The following is a 24,592-nucleotide window of genomic DNA, read 5'->3' as shown; positions in this document are numbered from 1 at the left end:
CTAAAATTGGCTGTAAGCTGTTTTAGAATGTTTTCCACAGATTAGTACTTACATTTATGGCTACAGTTCCCAACTCCAAACTCATGTTTATAGTGCATAATTCAAAGTTGCTTCATTTGTTCTGATCATTTGTTGCAAAGATGCTAAAACTATTTTTTTTTGTTTTTTAAGCTGAGCAAATAATTTCAAATGTCTTCCATTACTTTCGAATCCTTATCACTACTGCTTCCGACTTTTACACTAGTGTCAATACTTGCATTTGACTTACTGATCCAATTCTGTCTTTTTAGGTGGAGCCTATTCTTTCGTGAAAGAGTGGTTTGTCTTTTTTGGAAATCCTCTCAAACAGCCAGAGCTCATACAGCCTGTACAACCTATTCCAGGTAAAATAAAATGTGTTTAAATCTGAACTGAAATAATGCCATCACTACAATAAGGTTAGGCAATCCATCATCACATGTTTGATACGGAATCCAAAACATCTGTGAAGAACAAGGAGCTAAAGTAGAAATGCTGCATGCCTGTAATTGCTTTTAATTACCCTGTGTAATTGTAACAGGATTCAGCTTTGACCTACATGTTATTACTGTGTCCCGTCAAATCCAGTGCTAATTCAGACATCAGTTCTAAAATGCAAACAATTTCTTAGAGGTTCTCAATACTGCTTTGACGCTGGGATAAGTGGTATGTGGGGCCATATGAAAATTCTTCTGTTAAGCTGCTTGAGAGAATGTGTTAAGAAGACTGGCAGAGAAGATAAAAAGGGTCATTTTTAGATCACCTGTGACAACCCAGAAGGAGAATCCAGCTTTCAATAAAAATGTAACTAGGCTACTGAAGCTGTTTCTACTGTCTTAAGCATCAAGTGTTTTGTGTGTCTTTTACCTTCTTTCCTTTGGTAAAGGATGCATGAACACTCTTAATGAAATTAATGGAATGTGTTGCGTTTACAAGGAAGTATCTTACACATTAGTGAAAAGATTTGGCACTGTATACGTCACCAAATTGTATCATGCAATGCAAATTTAAGACAGGAAGTAAACAATACTGTATCAATTTTGTTATTTCAGAAAGAAAATTGTCTTAATTGTTCATTTGATCATGCTGTTGTAGTCATAACCCCTCTACCTCTACTGTTGCAGTACTCTCTGGTCATCTGCTTTTATGTGGATCAGGAGCTCAGAGGTTTTTAGTCTTTCATATGAATTTAATTAATTCCATTGATACACAATACCATTGATGTTAAGAAAAAATATTAGCTATTAACTTTTTGAAAGTAATTACCAATGCTTCTTTCTTCATTATCCAAATCTTTCTGTAGCAGTTCTTATTCTGATCTAGTCTAAATCCAGGTTTAAAAGAAGGTGGGTTTGTTGTTTGTTTTTTTTTGGGGGGGGGGAGGGGGTTGTGTTTTGGTGTGGTGTTTTTGGGGTTTTTGTTTGTTTGTTTTTGTTAGGGATTGCTTTAGAACCTACTTAGTTTTCATTTTCTAGAATTCTAGTAAATTTTTTTTTAAGGTACCCTAAGATTGTACATTTATCTTCATATTTGAAACTTGTATATTTAATAAGAGTCTTCAAATTCAAGGCTTAAGGAAAACCAATTGATCTTTAGCTATCAGCCTTTTCAAAATCCTTTTGAAAGAAACTGGAAAGAAATGAGTTATGTAGACAAAGTACAAACAAGGTTTCATTTGATATACAGTAGTTTCCCTGTCCAGTACCCTGATACAATATGAAGAGAGTGATTATCTAATTGACTTGATGATAGCATGAAATTGCTGTGAAATTTTCCAAATGGATATGAATATGCAGGGTAAAAATTAATTGGTCTGTGCTTTTCAACTGTGTTATTTCAGCATACAGTGGTCTGGTAACATGCATTTGTAAAACAAGCAAGCAAAACCCAACATAGTATAAACATGCCTAAGTAGCTGCATTTCAGTTTACGTAGCAAATATATTTTATTTGTTGTGAATTTTTCCTTCCCAGATAGTATAGTACCTTCCTCCCTTGCTGGAGAGGAATCCACTTAGTCTTATGTACTTTGTACTGCTCTGCAAACATGATACACATAGAACCCACCCTCATGTTGACAATAAACAGGATTTAAAATCACTCTGCGTGTTTGTTTATAGCAACCACATAAGAAGAGTTTATAAAAACAGCATCTTCTCAGCCATAATCTTTACTTACTCTGCAATGAAAGGCTATTCAAGCAGACTATTAAAAAAGGGGAGGAGGACTTGTAGTGTTTATTTTTAGTGCTCTGTTGTCATTCCTTCAGTGCACAAATATTTTTCTAAAATTTTTACAGTCCATATTAGTATGCCTTACATTCACTCATGCATCTTTTATTTTCCACAGCAGGACTTTCTAGTTCACCAAATAAGGTTCTCAACAGCACATCAGATTTTTCAGACAGGGATCATATTAAGAGCTAAATTTAAAGAAGTTGTTATAGGAAGTTAGAGTTCAAAGCTGTCAATCAAGATCAGGTTACTCAAAAAGAGGAAAAACCTTACCAGAAACTATTTAAAAAGTCACAGGTGCAATTAATCTGGGAAGGCTCTGCTTTATCTTTTGGGGAAAATATAACCTCATCGTTGCAACTACTTCACAAATGTGCTGAGAATACATGGGAAATCCTGACTATTCAATTTGATTTAGATTTAAAAGTCTGAAGAAAGAATATTTGATCTGAACTTCAAACTGCAGTGCACATAACCATAACTATCTTATATTTTGCATTGATGTAAAAAAAAAAAGCCAGAAAAGTAGAATTCCCACTGATTTTGTGTGTGTGTGTGTGCGTGTGTGTTTGTGTGTGTGTGTGTGTGTATAAACCAGCAGAACTGTCTTCCATCTGAAAAGCTTGTGGGCAATAGATTCAATGTTAGCTTTTCTTAAAAACGAAATATCGAATCCTAAAGGCTGTAAGATAATAAAATATATTTAAAATACAGTGTGTATTATGTATATATTATTTTTCTGGAGAGACAGTCTTCTGAATTGGCATCTATGCTTGCTTGCCTTCTCTCTGTTCTTCTCTTCCAGAATGTTTCTTTTCAGTTGAATGAATGTGATTGTTATGCTTCCCACACATTGACAGAGCAGCACTTAAATGATAAAAATGTCTCTGAGAAGTGAAATTTGTTAGAAGGCCTATGAGCCAAGAAAATACTGTTCAACATCCATATGTTGTGAACATAGCAGATCTGTTTGTTACATGTGCAGTTTATATGGAACAGAAGAAGTTTTAAAGTAAAGTATTTACTGGAATTGTGTGAATTCTGGTTTTCATTTTTTTTCTGAAAATGTGTAGGATGTTGTAGCTTCATACCACAGGACTTTGGATGTACATTCACTGTTTTAATCATTGCATCTTACAGGAATATGTCATGAATATGCTTATGTTCAAAATGCAGTTTCTGAAATACTTCTTTAAAGGTCAGATTTAATTGGCATTTGAGTTTATGGCATCTTTAAAACTAGCCACAACTGTTAACAAGTTAAGGTTCAGTGTTCCTAGCAAGTACATTTTTATAAACTTATTTTTATTGCTCAGTATTTACATGAGTTTGTAAAGCAATGAAATATAAAAGTTCTGTTCCTGGTGTTATAAAATGGAATTTCAATAGTCATTATTTTAACTACGCATAAATAGCTGGTATTATACTTTTATATCTATGTACACAATGATGACATAAGTTGGTATACATGTGAGGATCCCCTTTGTATAAGCCTTGAGTTCAATAATATCCTAGTATTAATGCATTCCACAACTTTTGCATGCATTGCATATTCATAAATCAGTAATTGAGGCTCAAACAAATGAAATATTTATGTATTCCGTTGAAGTGCTCATGTTATCATGATGCTTTCTATATGACAGTGTCTCTAAATGTGAGTAAAAAGGAAAATGCGGAAAAAAAATAAATGTTTTTTTCTTTTAACTTGCTGGTTATCCGTTTTTGTTTTTAGGCAAATAATATCTCTTGATTTCCAATGGAGGCTTTTGTGATGCTGCTCTTCTTGGAGTTCCCAAGGACTACAGTTTACATAGTACTGAACACAGTTTACAGTTTTATGCATGTTGAGAATGACCATAAGCATATGCAGTGTTTGAGGTTCTCTCCGTAATTCATAGGAACGTGTGGTTTCTACAACCCCAGTAGGAAGGATAATTTTCTCATGATTGATCTTTACAGTAAGGGTGTATCAATTATAAATATCTAGTATGTTTAATTCTGTTTCCCTTTTGGTGCTTAGTTTGGGGTTTTTTTTAGGTTAATTTAGTAAAGTAAATTTCTCTCAGCGATTTTCTAATTGCTGTAAAGTGTATGATGAGGGAACTAAAGCAGAGAACAGTTTTTGAGGACTACTGTAGGTCTCTTGTTGAGAGGAGAGTCATTTAACAGTGTAATTATTTGTTTTACTTATCTTTCATTTAAGGGTTAATATAATGTATTGATCTTAGTTATTACATGAAATTTAATTACTTGTAGAAGAAATCCTTTCAGAAAAACACTTTTGGTTGGTATGTTCCAAGAGGAGATTGTGTTAAGTCTTCTTTTCCAGAGTAAATAACTCATAATTCAACAGTACCTCTTTTTCCCAGGAGCAAGTAGATGTTGTTTCTGAAAGAGTAAGAAACTGTTTATAGAAGAGATGTCTTGAATTTTTTGTTGAGCTCTCTCTACATAGATATGTAATGTTGATTATTGATGTGGTTCATGGTTTTATTCTGAAAAAAGAGATCTATTATTAGGTATATGCCTGGATGCAAGTCATTTAAAGAAACAGCTGTACAGATGGAAAAAGTACTTTCCTTTAACTGGCTCTTGGCATATCTTTTCATATGCAGCTGATTGGGAAGCTTCTAGAAAGCAGAAACCATCACAACTATATGAGTTTACATATATAAAAACTCATATATATATAAAAAAATATAAAAATATCTAAATATAAAAATTGGTTCACACATTAAAGTTGCTTAGCCTTGATAGGAAAAGTTGACTTTGCTCTGCTTTTATGCATGTTATGTTTACTTTTCTCCTTGGAATCAGTCTCTGCTTTTCTTTTATTAAAGCAGTAATTACCAGTATCAAAATCAGTAATCTGAGTCTTACTGTGCTGTCTGTACTGGACCACTCACTGCCAATATTTATGTTATCACTAACCTGTATTTCGAATTAAAATCAAGCAACTCATATTTTTTTCATAATATATATATCTCTCCCTATAAAAGAATGTTTGAATCTCTTACAGTTGTATGATGGTGGTTTTTTACATGGTTAAAACTTTTGATGGGAGAGTTAGACTTAAAAATAGTAAAGGAAGCATCCATCACGGGGATTAAAAAAGAAAATCCTATCTTCTAGTTTCCCCCTCTCCAAAGAATTAGTACCATTTGGTTAATGGGCTTTCTTGGCTAAATAAACATTGTCTATGTAGATTTCAGCACCTTGTCACTTTAACCATTTATTATCACCAAGTGTTCCTAACTGGGCTACAGCTGCTGCCTGTCACACAAAAAAGGAAAAGGTGTTACCAAATGTAGCTTAATTAGTCCACATTTAAAATTCACACCTCATTTTATTAAACTACAGAAGCAGCAGTATTTTATGGGAGGATTCTGTCTTTAATTGGGATTCTTAGGCATAAATAGTTAGCTGTTCTGTTAATTCACGTGCATTAGTGTTTATTTTCATAATGGATTAAATGTAATTTAAATGGGGAGCAAATTTAACATTTGTTCACAAGTTGGGGATGGCAACATGGGATAAATATTAAGGATTTAGAGACCACCGTGAATGATACTATAGGAAGTCTGGAAGATATGTTGTACATAACTGATGGCAATTCTTCTGTGTGTGTTTGCAGCAGTGTTTTATGCAGTAGCCTAGGGAGTGCAAAATACCAGAGAGCCTTGTTTTCTCTTCCCAAACTGAAACCTACTGCAGAGGAGCCATACAAGCACAGTGTTTTGTGTAGGATGTATTTGCCAGCAAATGCCATAGGTGACCAGTTGTTCATTAAAACAGGTGGTTATTAGGGAAGCAGTGTGAGGATCCTCAAGGACCCCTGAGAGAGAAAGAGAGAAGAAACGTATGGTCGTTTTTGTCAGGTTTTTGCTGAATCGCTGTTTTATGATGAACCTAACCTTATTTAATGCTGTGAACCCCCAAGGAAAGAGTACACTTGTGGGCAGACTTTTTGCCTGCTGTCTCAAAGTTGTCTGCGTCTTTGTAACAATTGAATTCAGCCCACTCTGCTTAAACATGCCTGTATTCAATACAACTTGTTTAAATTACAGGCCTTTTTTTTTTTTTTTTCTCCACAAATGCCAAGTTTTGTCAAATACATTTCATTTTCAATTCTGTCGTTGCAAGTGCCAAGAGCAGATCAGTTGTTTCCTTTCAGATTGTAATGAGGTAGGCATGTTTTATCTTGTTGCTGCCAAGATAAAATAATGGATTTCTTTTGTAGGTGGAACACCTAATTTGAAAACACTGTGGTTTGCCAAAGGACCTGACGTGGAAAAGCAGCGATATAGTACATTTCTGGCATGCTTTCACCTTCACGATGGGATGGAATATCTCCAAGGTCTAGAAGCACCTGTTGCAGCATTCTGTTGCTTGCTGGTCTATCTTATGATGCAGGTAACTGGGACAGTTGCTTTTTCTTCAGCTGTCATCCCTGATAGATGTGATTGACTAATGAATTGTTTCTTGCTAGTCTGTGATGGATTTTTCTCTTAATCTTTACCATAGGCATAGATGCTCAAGTATAATAATACTGCATTACAGTATTTTTAATTACTTCATTTAACATGTGTCGTCCTGTTCAAGATGTGTTTTTTAGTAGCTTGTGTTTTTTAGTAGCTAATCATAACTTCCACATGCCCATGACAAAGCCCCTTGGGCAGTTTAACAAAGAGTATAAACTGAGGGATTTCCCCTGCGTTTGTGGTCCTATTTGTAAATAAAAGCTTCTCTTTTTGTGTTTCCTTTGTGTCATCCAAAGAAGACATTCCCTCAGGTGACTATGCAGTCTGTGCCAACAGACTATATAAATATTTAGTCAGCTGTCACTACTTTTTCACACCATCTTGCCAATCTACTCAGTTTCAAGCCAGAATTGAGGATATGGCTCTTCTCATTAAATTCTGAGTAATAGGTGATCATTAGGTAGCAGTTCTAATTCCAAGCATTTGCCAGCCTGCAGACTACCTTAATTGTAACATAAAGGAACACTAGGTGAAATAAAATATTGCTTCATTATTTACATTTCTCTTAGGTATTTAATATATTGTCTGTACTTGCCACCTTTCAAGTGTTGATCTCACAAGAAGATTTTCCTCTTTAAGGATGAGAAAATTATAATGCCTTTATCAAATCTGATAAGATCTGTTGTACTTTTCCTTACACTGCACTGCGTTTTGTCTTTCTGTTTGTTTTTCTCTTAGACTTTGCTTTCCTCAGATTTATACTGGTATATGTTGCATGACAACAAGTTCTCCCTGCCTTTTCCTTTCTTCTTCCTTTTTACAAGTTTGCTCAAAGTCAGTGCATTGAGGAAGTATGTATGGGAACTATACAAATTATCTATATAGCTCTTTTTTATTAATTATTATTTTTTGCATAGCAGAATATAGACGGAAAGTTTTTTAAAGATAAAACATAATTTCATGGCTTGCAGTTTCAATTCAGCAAGATATGTATCATATACTAAGCTTTTAAATTCCTCTTAACTGTTTTTTGTATTTGGATATGAAACCATAGTTTCATTTACCTATTTTCAATCTTTCATTTATTTATTGTGATACCCTGTATAACCTTTCATAGTATGATTGCTAAATTATTTTGGAGGGGTTTCTTTAGTGGGATTAAGAAGAAGAGTAACAGGATAGAACACCTACAGAAATGTGGATTTACTGAGCCTTGATCACAGCAAAATTAATAAAGTAGAAAAAAACCCAGCTTGTTAGGGATTTGGTTTTCAGAACTTAGTATTTTAATGGTGAATGCTAAAAACAAAGATGAAAACAGTTTTGCAGCTGATATTTTCAGTAAGAATAATAGCAGAGGACTTAGCAATAGCAATAGCAGAGGACATGCAATGGACTTAGTTTCATGGAAGATTTTTCATGGCATTGCCATCTTCTCAACACCTGTTCCATTTTCCTGAGTCCCTTCTGCCCTCTGAATTTCACTGATACCATCTACCTTGTGAACCAGACTAGGGAACTGATTTGGATTAAACTGTTTCTCACTGATGAGTTGTTTCATGTGTTGCTTAGTTGTCCATTTGTTTACTTGGGTGTTTAAGAGGAAAACGTGAGAGCAAGCGTGCCAGCATCCACGTTTCAAGCTAGCCATACTGCTTCCATTTGTTTTATAGCTAAGAAAACAGTGCTTGTCTAACTGTGGCCTAATTCTTGTCTTTACTTAACACTTTAGCCTTACATTTGTATTAGAGAAGGAGGGCAGATTTTTACCCCAAAGGTGATTTAAGATGAGCAACTGAAGGTTGCCTTGAAGCAGGCTAACATTATTTCCTTCAGCTCATGTAAGAGAGAAGTATGCTTCTTAAAAATGTCATTACTTATCATCTAATGTGAGTTTTGCAGGAGCCAGCATACTGACCTACCCATCTGGCTTCCTCAAAATTCATGTGCAAGTATTTAATGAAAACTTAAGATGCAAGTTTGGGGTTTTTTCCAAACAATAAAAAAATGTGAAATAAACAAATCTTAGCAATGTAAAGAAAGTGTCATTTTGAAGAGTAATCTTTTCCATGAGGGTTCTTTTCAAATATCCTCCAAATTAAGAACAGAAATAGTGAAAAAATTACAAAATAATAGGTCTATCTTTAAAGTTGTTGAAATTCATTCATTCAAATACCAAACTGTGGAGCCTGCAAAGAAAGGGGAAATTTTTCTTTCAAGCTCTTGCAGTTTTGGAAGAAATCTGACACTGGAACTACGACAACCCACCCACCTTGGTGACTGAATAAAATATTTCTCAAAAGAAGTGTTTTGGTATTTGTAAGTCTTTTGGCTTATCTGCTCTGTTAGAGGCATTTCCTTGCTGTTGTACTTGCAAGCAGTCTTGGACTTATTTTTCTTAGGACACAATTGTACGGGTATTAAGGGTTGTTTTGTGAGGAAAGTCACTTTTTCTGTTATTGCAATGCATACAATGTACAGGTTTAGTAAACCTCTCTTGTTGCCATCTACACAAAGGTGACATCTGACTTAAAATACAGGGTAAAGTAGGGCCATTATCAGATCTTAGCAGCCTGGTGGAGTTAATGAATACCAAGAAGCATTTAGAATGCTTGAAGTTTTTCTGATACCCCTCACATTGGTGTGCTTGATGCAAATTTTAACAGCATTGTAGAAGGGAAAGTATTTTACAGTAGAACAAGCAGCAAGGTATGATTTAAAAAAGAATTCTCAGTAATGGCCGAATAATTTTTGTCTTCAGCAGGAAAGAATGGGTCACTCTTCCTAAACAAAGTGATTCTAGATGTCTGCTTATTGTCTGGGGCTTTCTTGTTTGTTTTGTTGTTGTTTGGTTTTGGGTTTCTTGTTGGGTTTCTTTTTTTCTTTTCCTACTGATCTACATAATTTTTTTTATCCCCTTCATTTTTTTCTGTCACTTTTTGATTTTTAATAGCCTCAATAGAAACTCTTACCAGTTTGAAATGGGATGTACATAACATTCCCCAAAAATAAAGTAAGTGCAGAGTTTTAGGCAACCTTTTAACTACTGTAAGCCCACAATGCACATTTATGCACTTTGCAACAGAAACCTTCCCTCAAGTTCCAGCTGATAAAAGAATTGTAATGCTTTATGGATCTCACTTAGAGACCTCTTTATAGCCTCAACATTTGTAACAGATCTTTGGTCCTGGTGCACATGTATTATCTATAGTGTTCTTGGTAGAGGAAGCAAATGATCAGAAATGGACTGGTAATCTCAGGGAATCAGCCCAGCTGGTCTAGAGGCACTGTCTTTCTCCTGAGTTGATAATGTGCCTCTGTAGAATCTCAGACTACTTTTTCACAACAGTAAATGCCTCCATTCTCCTTTTTCTTATAGAAGTATTAGAGCGAACTGTTAATGCAAAGTTAGGATTTTTCCTCATGTTTTTCCCCTTGAACATTTTAGGTTTAGTTTTCTTATAGTTTTGACTTCTTCCAGCTTAAGTATGCAGCCTAAAACCTTAAACAAATCCAAATATGATTTTTTATATTTTAAAATTTAGCTTAAAGTGGGTAAGTGAAATATTTTAGATTATTTTAAAGGTTCCAACAGATAACCACGTAAACCTTTGAAAAAAATCCTAAGGGTGGTCGCGTCTGTGGTTCACTGAGGTGGTTTTCATTCTGAGTCTTGATTATAAAGAAATTTATATTTTTTTAACTGTGCTTAGTGTTATGGAGATGAAGAAATTTCTTGTCATTAAGAAACTCCAAGGGAAGAGAAGGGAATACACGAAGGTGGGCATTTTGTTTGCTGAGTGGCAGTCCATGTGTACGCACTTTACACAGGTATTGGGGTATGTGCTTTGTTCAAGTTGTGAAAGTATTTTGTTCCATTTAAGTGTCTTCTTAGATGATGTATTCATGGTGGTCATAATTTCATGAGGTTGTTGATTTATGTTTGATGTGCTTGAGCAAGAGGAGTTGATTTTCAGAAAGTTCCTCTTCAGAGCTTTCAGATAATGTGTTATTTTTTCATCTGTTTTAGGTCAGTAGCCTCTCTATGGAGGACTTAAATGCATTTGTGGCACTCGTTCTCTGCCTCAAAGGGAAGTCAGCTGCTGAACTGGCAAGTTTGCAGGTATGGACTGGATTAATTGAATGGCAAAAAATGTTAATGGTAACTGTGCGATAAATATCTGGGGGGGAAATTCTTCTACACTATGTTTTTTTCAGATACAAGAACTCGGTGTCGTGGTAAATATGTAGGCTTTTAATGTGCTACAGTTCATATGAATACTTACATTTGTTGATCAGATAAAAAAAGTAAACTACAAATGACATTGTCTGGTGATTGCAGTCCTCTCAGATTTTTTCCTGACTTGGCTTCCAGACTTCCAGCTGATGGAAAATTTGTAATGGTGAATCCTGTCGTGCACCATTGCTTCATTCTTTTTTTCTCGAGGATAGTGTTTGGGACATAATTTGTATGAAAATCACTGTATCATAAGGTTTAGTACTACTACTTGTGGGAGAACATAAACATAACAGAAACTAAAGCAAAAAAAATGTCGTTACCTACTGTGGCCTAATGTAGTGAATATCTTTTGTATCACACTATTCCATAATTTTTCAGGAGTTCTTTTTAATATTTTTATATACTTCCTGCAATCTGGTTCTTTTTTTCATTTTCTGTCTTCTTGAATCCATACGTGGAAAAACAGGTTCCTAGTTGGTTATTGCAGTAGAAACATCTAAATAGTTGTTGTTGCATATCTAATTATACGAGAGTATTTTCAATTGTATTCAAAGTATTAGCAGCTTACAGCACAGAGTGCACATGTCAATGGCTGTTTGAGTTGTAGGCGTACTTAAAAGTAAGGGGGAAAGGGTTAGAAATGGCTGGAACCTTAACACATTTTCACTCTGAAAATCTTCCTCAGCTTTCCAATAAGTTCTCTGTTACTTTGAAGAGTCCATGTTAAGAGTTGTAAAAGTACTTTTTGTTGATTGTACTTTTTGTTGATTTTTGTTGATTGTGGTTGGTAACCCAACCACTCCCATTACTATCAATTCATTTCTAGGGCACAGGAACCAAAATAACAAAACCAGTCTGATTCCCATTTCGTTATTTGGGGCATTATAACAGCCAAAGTCCAGTCTCCTATGAATTTTTTCAGAATTGATCACAAATTTATTCTACAGCTGATCAAGTATTAGGTCTGTGTAACAAAAAGAAATGAGTTGAAAGCAATATGGAAAACAGCAAAAATGTAAGATTTATTTCTGTTGTAGACATTATTGCACAGTGTTGCACTAAACATTGAGTATGTCATCATTTTATCAAGTCTGTAATGATAGTCATTCAGTAAAAGCATAAAGGAAGGCAAGAATAAGCAGGAAGTGTTGAAACAATTTGTTTATAAGTGCACTCACAGGTACTATTTTGTAAATGTTTGCAATGCTTGGAAGTTTATTCTGTTTGAATTATATGTCTTTGCATGATTCATTTGTGTTGTGGTTCTATGAAATTATAAATCTGAGTGTTGTATCTGAACACATAATATTAATCCATGTATACTGCTTATCAGCAGTCATTCTGTTAATTCAAAGCTGTTCACAAAATTTTGTAAGTTTCCCAGATTGTGAATAGGGCATAACACTTTCAGAACTTTCCCCCATTGCTTTCAGATTAACCTCGCTTTCTGTGTTTTGGTGACCTGGATGTCCCAGAGGAGAATAGTTGCTGTTTCTCGGTTGTGTATCTCTGGCTTGTCGAGCTATATTAAGAGAAGATGTTACATTGTATTAATTGTCATAAAAATACTTCTTTTTCTTTATATATGTCACCTATAATTTTGTGGTAGCACCTGGATTAAGTTGAAGATTCATATGAGGTTAATCTCACTTCACAAGAAGAGTAAAAAGTGGTTTATTTCTTGTTTCTGTGCTTCTGAAATGTGTGGAGGTGAAGTTGATAATGTCCTTTGAATTTTGTTTTGGAAAGGCCAGAGATTAAACTAATAGAATAATTTATATAAATATTCTAAAAATAATGATCAGTAAAGCAAGTTTTCTGAGCACCGTAATTCAAGCATCTCATTTTCATGATTCCATCCCAGAATAGCTTAAACTGGTTTTATTTATTACTATGTTTATTTGGTAGTTTTATAAAATTGAGTTATGCTGTTAAATTATTTTAATAATTAGTAAATATGGTACCAGTAGGTATTTAACAGCTTAATTTTCTATGTATTTGTGTTTAAAATTGAAGGATCCAAGTGCAGTTAATTACACTAACACATATCTGATTAGTATATTAGTTCTATAGTAGGAAAATAGAGGAATAGTCTGTTTACCATACGTGTTATTCTCCACTGAGAAGTTAAACTTGATCCCTAGAACTTAATAACTGAGCTTTCATGGAAGTTATGTTAAACTTAGTAAGCATCTGCAAAATTTTCAGTGTATGCTTCCTCATTTGCAGTTTTGGACTTAACACTGCATTATTATTTTAAATGTAGGAAAAAATGTTTACTCCTTGTAGACAGTTCTGTGAAGAACATTGATTTGATAAAAAAGTTGTTCTGTTCCTACAAAGGAATCCATTAGCAAATATGTTTTAGCAAAAGAAAACCACGCTTCCACTGTGAAGTATGAGAGAAAATGTGAATAGAGCCTGTTCTCCTGATAAGGCTGAACAGTTCTCTTCATCCTCACTTTCAAATCTACTTTCTGATGTAGTATCCATATTTCATAGTTAATGAGATCAATAAACCTGCAAATTTATGAAACTTAAATGTTCATGGTTTGAATAAAGTGAGTTGAAGCCAGAAAAATCCGTAGTTTAAATCATGCTGAAAGAAAGTGGGCTGTGGACATACAACTAAAATTCACATTAAATAGTATTTTCTGACAATAACATAATGTATATACATGAAGATTTGATTAGTTTTCAAGACTGACGGTTTCGAAATACCAAAATGTATTTTTTCCCCCCTGGTTGCCCTGTGCCTCCCTTATATGGTAGATTAACATTCTGCTTTGCCCAGGCCTCCCATAGAGCTTATACATAAGGTCAGAATGAAATTTTAGACCCCAGGTTGCCTATTTCCCTCCTATTTTAAATTGGTGTGTGGTGTTGGCAAAAAGCCCAGAGAGCCATCAGTCTAACTTTGAGGCCATTGTTGAAGAACAGAGACACCAGCAGTCACGCTTGCAGTCGTGTTTCTTGTACTGTGCTGGCCCTGGTTGTTTACAAGTGCGATTATAGATCATCTTTACCTGTAATGAATGTAAAATACTGGCCAAACAGGACAGACCATAATGACTTATAAACACAAGAACATTTTTTCTAAGGTTTTTCTAAATACATGAATATAGGAGAAAATTGTATTGGAGGTGCAAAGCTGTGAGTCACATCTTTTCTGAAAGTCGTGGCCAAAGATGAGATGGAAAGATTCCGTTAAAAAGGAAATATACCTGGAAATTGGTAGATGAAATTTGGGTCCAATTAAATGCTTTTAAAAGTAAAATGTATGTCAGAAAATATGAACTCAAAAGTTAACAGCAGATGCATGGTTGGACATAAATATCACTGCTGGAATTTATGGCATTTGCAAGATCTTTATAGCTTTGCCATAAAAAATAAAAATAAAAAATCCAGTTATGCCAGAATATCTGCTTTGGAGTAATTGCATCTTTTGTGCCACTTGTAAAAGGAACAGTTTGGCCATATATGCGGTATAAGAAAGTCAAGCGCTGAAGTGTATTCCTTCAAGTTTTCAAATGCCTTCAGTTATTTAAAAAGTATTACTGATGTAAGATGAGCAGTCATTTTAGATCTTAAATGGTAAGCTCCAGAGAGTCTTTGCAATTTGATTGTGAATTAACTTTCACAAAATACGTGTTAAGTATTACTTAGAATCATAAAATCATAGCATGGGTTGGAAAGGATCGTCCTTTCCTTAAGATCATCCATTCCCATCCCTTCAGCCATGGTCAGGGACACCTTCCACTAGAACATGTTGCTCAAAGCCCCATCCAACCTAGCCTTGAGCACTCCCAGGGATCGAACATTCACAGCCTCTTTGGGCAACCTGTTCCAGTGCCTCACCACTCTCACAGTAAGGAACTTCTTCCTTATATCTAACCTAAATCTCCCCTAGCTTTTGGAATGATAATAATAGAACAAATACTCAGCAAGCTAGTTAAATAGTTTCATGGGCAGAAATAGCTTTAGAAGAGTTGTAGTTCCATGGGATATTCAACTCTTTTGCATTGTACAATGCCATGGAAGCAAAATTAGCTTGGTAGTAGCATTATACTAATATTGCACAAGATTTTTTCTTTGAATATTTTTCTGAGGGATACTTAGCCACATTCATGTAATAAAGCACAACATTTTAGAGCAGTGTGTGGGTATCTTGGTTTGGGTCCCTCAAATTTCAGAAAGATTCTGCTAAATCTATTCTGTATTTTTAAACTTGATATCCTTTATTCCTTGCCTTGTGGACAGAAAAACATAAATAATACCCAGATTCTGAACATTCCAGAATTTCAGTCTTCTGACCTAGATAAGATAGCCAAGATAAGTTTGTCAACACTGTTAGATGGGATACTTTTAAGACAGACTCCAAACAGCCTTTGTGAGTTATCTGTATTTTTCAAAATATAATTGCGTAAAAAAAAATAAAAATCCTTTCTTCCCCAGGGAGTGTGTTTATTGTGCCTGTGTGACTGTTTCCTAATAAATATTTGCTTAAAGTCTAATTGGACTGGGTAAAACAGAAAATACAGGTAAGAATATTGTAAAGATCTCACAGATAAACCTCTCTTACATACTTAAGACCTGCTTCTGTGATGTACATTAGTATTAACTAAAGTGGAATTCAGGTGCATTGTCAATGCTTTATTGAGTCAGGATCCGTAATCCCACAACATCTGCGTCTGTGAAAGGTGTTTTTAAAATGACAGGTGAGATTGTAACTGGCAGAGTGTTGGAAATGTCAGGGATCAAAAATCAGTGCAAATACAATTATATCTTAGGAGCTGAAGTTACTCACTGCTTACAGCATTGCTGAAAGTCCCATCTCTACATTTGTGGCTATTTTCATAAGCATCTTTTGAAGTTCTGAAGAAATCCAAGTTTTCTTGGTCTTGTTGCATGGACAACTGTTCCTTTGCTGTCATTGGTTCGTAAATATATAAAAAGTATTTTTTAGGCTTACATATTCAACTTCCAGACAAAATTGCTGTTCTGCCCATTCTCCCCCATTTTTGTCTTTACCAAATTTGGTATATTTATTAGTATTGTTACAGTGTATTTCCCTGAACATTTTTTACAGTTGACATATACTCTGGTGTCAGGATTCACATAACTGTGTGAATTTTGTTATGTGTCACTGACACAAATACAAACCCCAGCATGACTAGATCAGCTCATTTACTTTCTGAGAAAAATGCATTCATTTAGTTGGATTCAGTTTGCTTATGGCAAAAATTTTGGGCAAGAGTTTGAGCAAGAGCCTTAAAAGAGAGGATTTCTATTCCTTTTGTGGAGGATGATGTTGCATTTTTCCTCAATAATTGTGTAAATTTGCTCTGCTTTTTTGTGAGTTTCCCCTTTTACTACCCTGTAGCTCATTATTAACAAGGTTTCAACAAGGAAATACCAGCAGTGTTTCAGTTATAAACACTTTTACAGTTTATATAGCATAAAGAATTTTTCAGGACGTTTCAGGTAAAAGACACTGGAATTTCAGATAACAAAATTACTGTTAATTTTTAATCCATACCTAATAATATTGCAGGAAGTGAAACATAATTATTTAATAGTGAAGATAATAAAGTGCTCCCAAAATGTTAAGCAAACTGACAGCTTTGAAAAAATCAGAGATCACTTATTATAGAGAGGAAAAATAAGAATAATTTCTGGTATCAGCTCACATTTTCCTGCCAAGTTTGTGTTGGTCAAAGTGTGTGTTTACTCCTGAGATAAGTAGTTTTCAATTCCTTGCGTATTGTATGTTAGAAGAATCAAGCAGTACATGACAGTTGGAGGTGGTGTTTGCATGGTGTAGGTGGGCTTGCTCTCCATTAAATTTAAGGGGTGACCTGTATCCCCACAGGGCAGGTGACGTGCAGGGGCTGGAGCCAGAGCGGGGAAGGGAGCATGCCATCAGGAAGCGGAGGCACGCATGCACCTGCCTGTCATCTGCTCAGGGCTGCCTGCACCTGCCTCTGTGCCCCTGTCACGCCTGAGCAGGAATGTGAGCTGCACATCTGTCTTGACTTTCCCTGGAGAAGCAGATGGCTATGTGTAACTTCAGAGAAGCAAAAATGGTTTCTGAAATGACCTAATGAGCCATTTATAGGTGGATGGAGAAAGAAGATAAAACAAGCCTTTAGGCATATGGTTACAGTGCTTTGTAGAATGTACAGGAATTTTTCAAATTGCCATAGTAGAAATGTTCATCTAGAAGATATGAGAAACAGCCAGGCTGACTAAGAACTGATTAGTTCTCTTTCTTTTCAAGTGTATTCTTGACTGACGTTATCATTGTCCAGGGGTTAAAAGTCAAAATGGTGTCCAGTTCCTATTTGTTGCTTTCTTTGTGGCTTTGGTCAAACTGTTCAGTTCTTCGTTGTGTGTTAGTTCTTACTTGTAACACTCATGCACCAGTACTTGCAATAATAGAAGTTCTGTAGCAAAAAGTGCTGTATAAATGTGATTTTTTTTTTATACATTCTTAACATTAATATTGATGTCACATGAATATTTTCTTCCCCTTCACCTCTTTTTTTTGGATTATTTCATTTGACATTCACTGAACAATAGCTGAGATGTGGTTAAAGTAGCTTTCTATAAAGAAATGGAACTGTGTTAGGAGGAAAGTGGTACATGTACATTGTAACATCTCCTACCAGCATTATATCTTAGCACCTCAAGACATCATTGCCCGTTAAGACAATCCTGTCTCAGTGTTGGAAACAAAACACAGGGATGATAAGCACTAGCTGTGTAAAGGTGGTTGTGTGTTATTTTTTCAAAAAGAATAATTAATGATTTATGGGGACATTTAGTTAATTGTTTAGGAATCTAATCAGATTGTTTATTGTCACTCCAGCACAGGCACATGTAGGAAGCATAAGCACATTAACAAGAAAGGTATATTACATTTAGCTAGGCTGCTATATATTCCCTGATAGATAAAAGAAGAGACATTCAGTTCTTTGCCAAATAGAAAGTTATGTGTGTATTGGTTTTAGTAAAGGCAGTTAATGAATACCTAAGTATAATTTCCTATTTATCAGTAGTTTTCTATTTACTTTCTGCATATAAGACACAAAAATACATCTTGGCAGAAAACATTCTATGCTAGGACTGAAGTCCCATAAATTCCTACTAAAGTCAGTGAGAGCTTTGCTACTGAATCTCGTAAAAGCAGGGCTGTGCCAATACACTTTTGTAAAACCATCTCTCAGTCTTCTCAGTGTTACTTACTTTTTAGCAAAATTATGGAATTATTGTATGTTGTATTTGTACCCTGAGGTGCAATACAACAGAGGCATGCTTTGGTCTAGCAACAATGGCAAGCAACATTTTTCTATTATAGGAGACTAAATGCGCAGTGGTTCTGCAGGATGTTTGTTTTGGCACAGCATCTTGTGCCAAAAAAAAAAAAAAATAATAAAAAATGGGTGCCTTTTGTTTTAAAATGGCTGTGGATCAGTTCCTGGGGCTGCAATGTCAGTAAATGCTTGTTTCATCAGCAAAGTGCCTGCAGAGTCCAGTGCTGGCTTAAGTGCTGCCATCCCAAAGTTTGGCTGATTACAGAGCGTGCATTTTCTTTTAAACAGCATTCTTCATTTTAAGTACACCTTTAAAAATGGCTGTTACTCTCACATATACCAATTCCCTGTTTGTATCAATTTGCTCTGATAGAGTGCTGATACAAGGAAATGTAGAATATTACACATAAGTAATGATATTTTCTTTAAAACCTTTATTTGTAGTTAGTTCTTGAATGGCTCAGAAAACCATCTGTATGTAATAGCTGTGTGCACCAAACAGGGATTCTCTGATTTCACTGTATGTGTTCATCTGAACTATAACAGAGTTGATGTTCTTATGGCAAAAGATAGCAGCTTTCAAGTATGGCAGTTTTCCCTTCCAAAAGAAATAGGTATCTTGCAAGTGGTACTCTCACAACCTAATTACAGATCAGTTCTTCGTGTCTTGAACATACCTGATCACAGATTGCAGGTTGGCAGTTCTTTTCATAGGTCATCTGTGTTACTACTTTATTGATTCATGTTTGATTTGTCTTGGAACTCGAGATTGTTGTGAAATAGAAGCAGACTGGTTCTTTTCTTCCTCAACTTGTGGACTTAACAGCTAGAAAACTGCTTAGCCAAAACTGTTTACCTTGGACCATATCACTTCAAAAGGTGAACTGTAGTATCAACAATCTTATTGTGCAGCTGCTTTGCAGTACAAAGAAACCTGAGAAGGAAAAACAAAACCAACAAACAACAAAGCCTATATTGCAAACAGTATTTGTTCTCCTGGATTTCTCTGTGCTAACCATCTTCACACAATGACGGTTTTATTTGAAGAGCCATGATAATATACCAGCCATGACATCAGTAACAGTCATCATAATGTTTCTGGAAGGTTCAGATATATTAAATTTTGCCTAATGTAGTTCTGCTGAGGTTTGCTGGATCAGGCTCTTAAAAAGTATATACTCAAAACAGCTTGAGAAAGGGAATGGTCATACATTAGGACAATTATATAGATCTTGAACAGCTACTCTGATTCTGGGGAGGAAAAAACCTCATTTTTAAGCTTGCTTAATTAAACCTTGGACAGTTTTAGTCATGAACTCCCATCTATCAAAATTTCTTTGTAGTCATAATGATGTCTTATTCCACAGCAGTGGTTTCATGGTATGCTATAAAAAATGTCCACAAGATAGTCCACCAGATAGCAGCACGCTGAGCAGTGGCACGCCTAACCAGCTACCGTTTGCCAGTATAATCTGCGGCTGTGAAAGGGCACACTGCATTAGCAAACGTAGCCAAGTATGGTCTGCTGAGTAGTTGTGTTGGTGCAAGGTTGTGTTGGTGGCAGGGTTTTTGCTCCCAAAACTTTTTTCCATGGACGAGTCCTGTGATTAAGGAGAAGGAAAGGGCTGAGCTAAGGTGTGGATAAGGACTTTAAATCAGGAGTATGGTCAATTTGCAGGTAGTGGCAAATGAAGCCCCTCATTTTAAAGATTTTGGTAAAGGAGCTAATCACTGTAGAGTAGAATACAGAAATATATATAGTGAGTGTCAGAAAGTAAAGGAGTGTGTTGTAGTTTAACACTGGCAGAGCATGGGAAATTGAAAAGTTGTTGACTTAGGGTACTTAGCAACAACTAAAACATCGGTGTGTTATCAGCATTATTCTTAGACTAAAGCAAAAATACAGCACTGCACCAACTACTAAGAAAATGATCCCAGCCAAAACCAGGACAGAGTGGAATAAGTTTGATATTTGGGGGCTTACAATGGAAAGTTACTGGTAATAAGAGAGGGAAGTGACCTTTTGCAAGCATTTGAAGTTATTCTCTATGTCCCCTAATAACTCTTAATATGTTGGCTAATCTCAGCCACATTTGACAGAGATGTGGGAGTCTCTGAGAGAAGTAAGTTACTGCCGGTTGTTTTAAATAGACAGCTGGGGATAAGGAGAAGACACTTTAAATTGCCTAACAGGAGGAACCTTTAATGTGTCATCATGTTATTAGGGCATCCATGTGAGAGGGACACATTGCTACAGGCATGGGAAAAAATTTCAGATAATTACTGAACCATTTCAGATGCCAATGACACAGCATATGCAGGAGCCCATCAGTTCCTGGTTCAGCCATACCAGGAGTCTGTTAGCACTTTGTCTTTCATCGGGGACAAACTTTATTAGCTGCAAGGCAGATGGAGCTACCGGTACTTCCCCCTCTCATGATTCCAGAACATTTAACTATGTTTTGGGGAAAAACAAAAAATGAAAAAGAAAATGTGATCTTAAGAGTTTTGAGAGTCCCAAACAAATTAAATGTATTTTGCTACCAAATAAATTCAGTATTATCTATATGAAAGAAGGGTAAGGAGGTTCAAAGGTTTGTCACCAAAAACACAAGCATGTATTTAAGACAGTAAAAATTAAAATCCTAATGAATCCATTCAGTTTTATAGAAAGGACAAATGGCTGCTGGCTGGGCTACAGTCAGATGTTAGACTGATGACTGTAGCTCAAAATTTATGCAAATGTTCTGTAAATATCCCATGTATTATCTACTGTAATTAGCCCAGTAATCATTTAGATCAGAGGCAGGCAGTTGTGGCTAAAGAAAGAAAGATAATGTTATTTTAATCTTTTTTTGCAGGTGCTAGTGTGGTATCTAGTACATAACTGTGCACAAATAAGCTGAAGGGACTAAACTTTTTAACTGGTGACACTTATCATCAGAGAAATGTCATTTATGCTGGGGTTCATTGTAGATATGATTAAGAGCTCTGATAAAGGCTGATATTTTTGAAAACCAAACAAGAAACGAGAAGCAGGCTTTTTAGAACTGAAGGAGATTTTTATCTGCTTGCAGATTGGTTAGCAGTAGTACTTCTGTGTTGTTACTTTCGAGGGTGCTAAAGGCAAAAGAAATTTGTAAGCTTTTTTTAGGACGACTACTTTGGAGTTTTTGGCTTAATATAAATAACAGTGTTGTTCCACAGAGAGGTATCATTTTACATCAAACTCCTGATAAAATCCAGTCAATAAACTTTCCTCAACATATAAATACTAAACAATTGGGTTCTTTACTGGTAAATATTTACTGCAAAGCCTTAGAAGTGTTTAAAAACTGGTTTATCTAGTTTCTGTTGCAGCAGATGCCCTCATAGGATCTCTTTTCAATCCTCATTTTCCTTCACACACACCTTGTTTAAGCAGGAAGAGCTTAATTTAAGCTGTAATCTTTTATCAGAATAAACCTTAGTTGTGTTTTCAAAATACTGGTGCTCTTCTCCCCACTTAATTTGCCAGGTCAAGGAAGCAGGTGATGTACTACACTCCCAGCAGCCTATTGCTTAAAACTGATTGATGCCAAGTAAATGTACTGTTTCACCAGCCTATCTCTGTAGGATAACAGTCCTTCGGTTTACCACCATTGCACTACTTTAGGTTATCTTTGCTGAAGAGCAAAGCATATAGCTCCAGTGCACAACATCTTTTGACAACTCACACCGGGAATTTGGTGGGGGGTGAGGGATTGGAACTAGATGATCTTGAGGTCCTTTCCAGTCCAAACCGTTCTATGATTCTTTGGTTCTATACTAATGGCTGAAGGCAGGAAGATTTGGAATACAAGAAAGCAGTCTGTATTTTGGTTGAAAGAATCTTTTTAGTGATACTTTCTATTACAGTGAATTTAACTTTAGTGAAGTTGTCATCAGTTGACAGTTTATCTCTTTATATTTGGAGCACAGTGTGTCTTACCTCTCCCAGGCAAAGCTAAGCCTTACTGTTTTAATGACAAGGTAGGATCTACCTGCTGCCTCTATTGCTCAAGCATAAACTGCCTATGGTTAAATATTTGATCATTTAAAATACAGGTGGGTTTGGGGAGGTAATGTAAGAAGTAGTATACTGATAATAAACTAACTGAGTTCAAATGAATCTAAAATAAACTGGTTAAACTAGAGAAGTATTCACATTATTGCTTGGGTCAGCTTTCATTGATTTTTAATTATTGCTCTTCAATTTATTAATTTTAATAAGAAATTAGCAAATAATACCCTGTCCTTAAGTGTTGTGTTTTGCTTTTTGTAACAGAGGGTGGCTGGGCTGAGGAAGGGGGGGAGTGGGATAAAAATACCTTATGTAATTTTAAAGTTATTATTTTAAAATTTGTATTTCAAAATGTTAGTCGTAGTCATATCTTCAATATTCAGCTCAACCACAGGCAGAAGGCAACAGGCAGGGAAAAAAATGCATAAAACCAACTTTCACCTAAGTAACAATTATTAATCCAAGTTTTTTTCATTGATAAAGTGTGTCCCCAGAATGTTGTTGAAAATCTTACTAAGGGAACCAGTTTTAAAGTGAATGTGTTCAGTGCATCAAGGTATAGATGATGTGTGAAGTAGCAGAAGTAAAGAACTGTAAAATTATTGTCATATATTTACCTTTCTCCTTGGTTTCTAGAAATGAAGACAGTGAGGTAGCTTTGCCAGTGAGTATGGTTCTGGCCTTCATCTGTGTCTGCTGACGGTTTAGATACTTGCCCTCCCATTTCAACTGTGGTAGAATCTATTAATCCTTTAACAGAATTTGAACCCTCTGAACTCCCTACTGTAGAGTGGTGAAGAAGTTGTGGGTTTTTTTAGTATGTTCCTGAAAGGAGGTTGTGCATCTTTCAAAACGCATAGGATAAAGTTTACACCTCTATCAAAAAATCATTTGTGAATCCACAAAGTCTTGGAGGACCAGTAGTATTGCCTTAAAGCATAAAGGTATTTTAACATCCTGATTTTTTTTATTATTATTATTATAGTTAGATGTAATTTGACCTTGAAATTCATGTTTTGCATACAAGATTTAAGTATTTTCTTCCTGTAAGTAAAATCTCTTCAGCAGGATATAGAGTCTCTGGGTCTAGATTTGCGAACTGCTCCTGGAGCGAACACTTTCCTTCTTGCAAAGCCTCCTTCTGCAGTTAGGGAGAATGCAGTCCAGCCTGAACTTGTGGTCGACAAGCTAAAGCCTTGTGTTTCTAGAGCAGAAAAAGGTATGATATGTCTATGAGGATGGCTCTGCTAGCAAAGACATTTCTCAGATTGATAGGATAGAAACCAGATATATTAGCGTGCTGCAGCCCTTCTCTCGCTCTTTTCAAGTGGGCTTTACCCAGTTCAGTTCAAGCCTTCTGTGCACAGCGTCACTAACCTCTGCTTCAGTGATACTAGAGGACTGTGAAGTTTGAGTTCTCTTCTCAGTCTTCAGTTAATGTTGGAAAATAGGAAAAGTAATCTTTTTCCCCAAATCCTAGGAGGATGGGGAGCTGCTGCTGTACAATCAGCAGCAGGGGCACAGTGCAGGCAGCTGGTGCAGGAGGAGCAGTTCTCACGCACTCCCTTGTCTCTCTCTCTCACAAATGTCATCAGCTGGTGGTAAGAGTAGCAGCAGCAGGATCACAGGGGTATATCTCACATGATTCACTGGGGTCCTGAGTTTATAAAAATAGTAGAAAGAACAGACACAATTTCCACTAAGAAGTAATCTCTAGGGTGTAATGCCCTGGAAGGCAAGCCTTCTTTTCTTTCGGAATTTTCCACTTCTCATCGTGACGTCTTTGCATCGCAGACACCAAGCAGTTGTGAGCATTCCCATGGCAAAGCAAGTCTGTGGTTTGCCATGTGCACAGACTCATTGTTATAGACTCACTGTGCTTTCGTTTTCTTTGCTTTTCATTGCCAGACGTGGAAAATAGAAACTGTCCTTTAGTGAATGTATTTCCTGTCTTATTAAAATAAAGAAATCACTGTTCATAGTTCTTGCCTTGGTCTTGCTAATATTGATTTCCATTGAAAAACAAGCCTTACCTGATAACCACTCCCCCACACGTGACACTTTAGTGCTTTAGGAAAGTTCTGGATTGATATCCCTAGACAATGAAGCCTTCTACCTGTAAAACCTGTCACCAGCAACATCACTCTATCTTCTTAATCAGTATGTCTCAAGTGTAGTTGAAAAGATCAGTGTTTCAGATTCTCATTTATGCACTTGTTCTGCAAAACCGCATGCATTTATTTTGCACTGACTTGAATAACG

At 35.8% G+C, this 24,592-nt stretch overlaps 1 protein-coding gene across 8 annotated transcripts in view; it reads left to right on the top strand.

Moving 5' to 3' along the window:
- FAM120B (family with sequence similarity 120 member B) overlaps positions 1–24,592 on the top strand; it is a 52,664-nt gene that overhangs the window by 13,580 nt on the left and 14,492 nt on the right. For 7 of the 8 annotated variants that reach the window (XM_062641913.1, XM_062641916.1, XM_062641914.1 and 4 more), the window contains 3 exons: positions 291–383; positions 6,492–6,664; positions 10,763–10,855. In XM_062641913.1, the coding sequence (XP_062497897.1) occupies positions 291–383; positions 6,492–6,664; positions 10,763–10,855 (359 nt within the window). The remainder of the gene's footprint in view (positions 1–290; positions 384–6,491; positions 6,665–10,762; positions 10,856–24,592) is intronic. The other variant, XM_062641915.1, reaches the window with a different exon arrangement.

This window comes from Pezoporus occidentalis, unplaced genomic scaffold (assembly GCF_034315485.1).
Source record: "Pezoporus occidentalis ecotype Australia unplaced genomic scaffold, CSIRO_AGI_Poc_V1 ctg7, whole genome shotgun sequence".
Taxonomy (NCBI): Eukaryota; Metazoa; Chordata; class Aves; order Psittaciformes; family Psittacidae; genus Pezoporus; species Pezoporus occidentalis.
The sequence above is the reverse complement of the archived record's forward strand: the minus strand, read 5'-3'. Positions and strand labels throughout refer to the sequence as shown.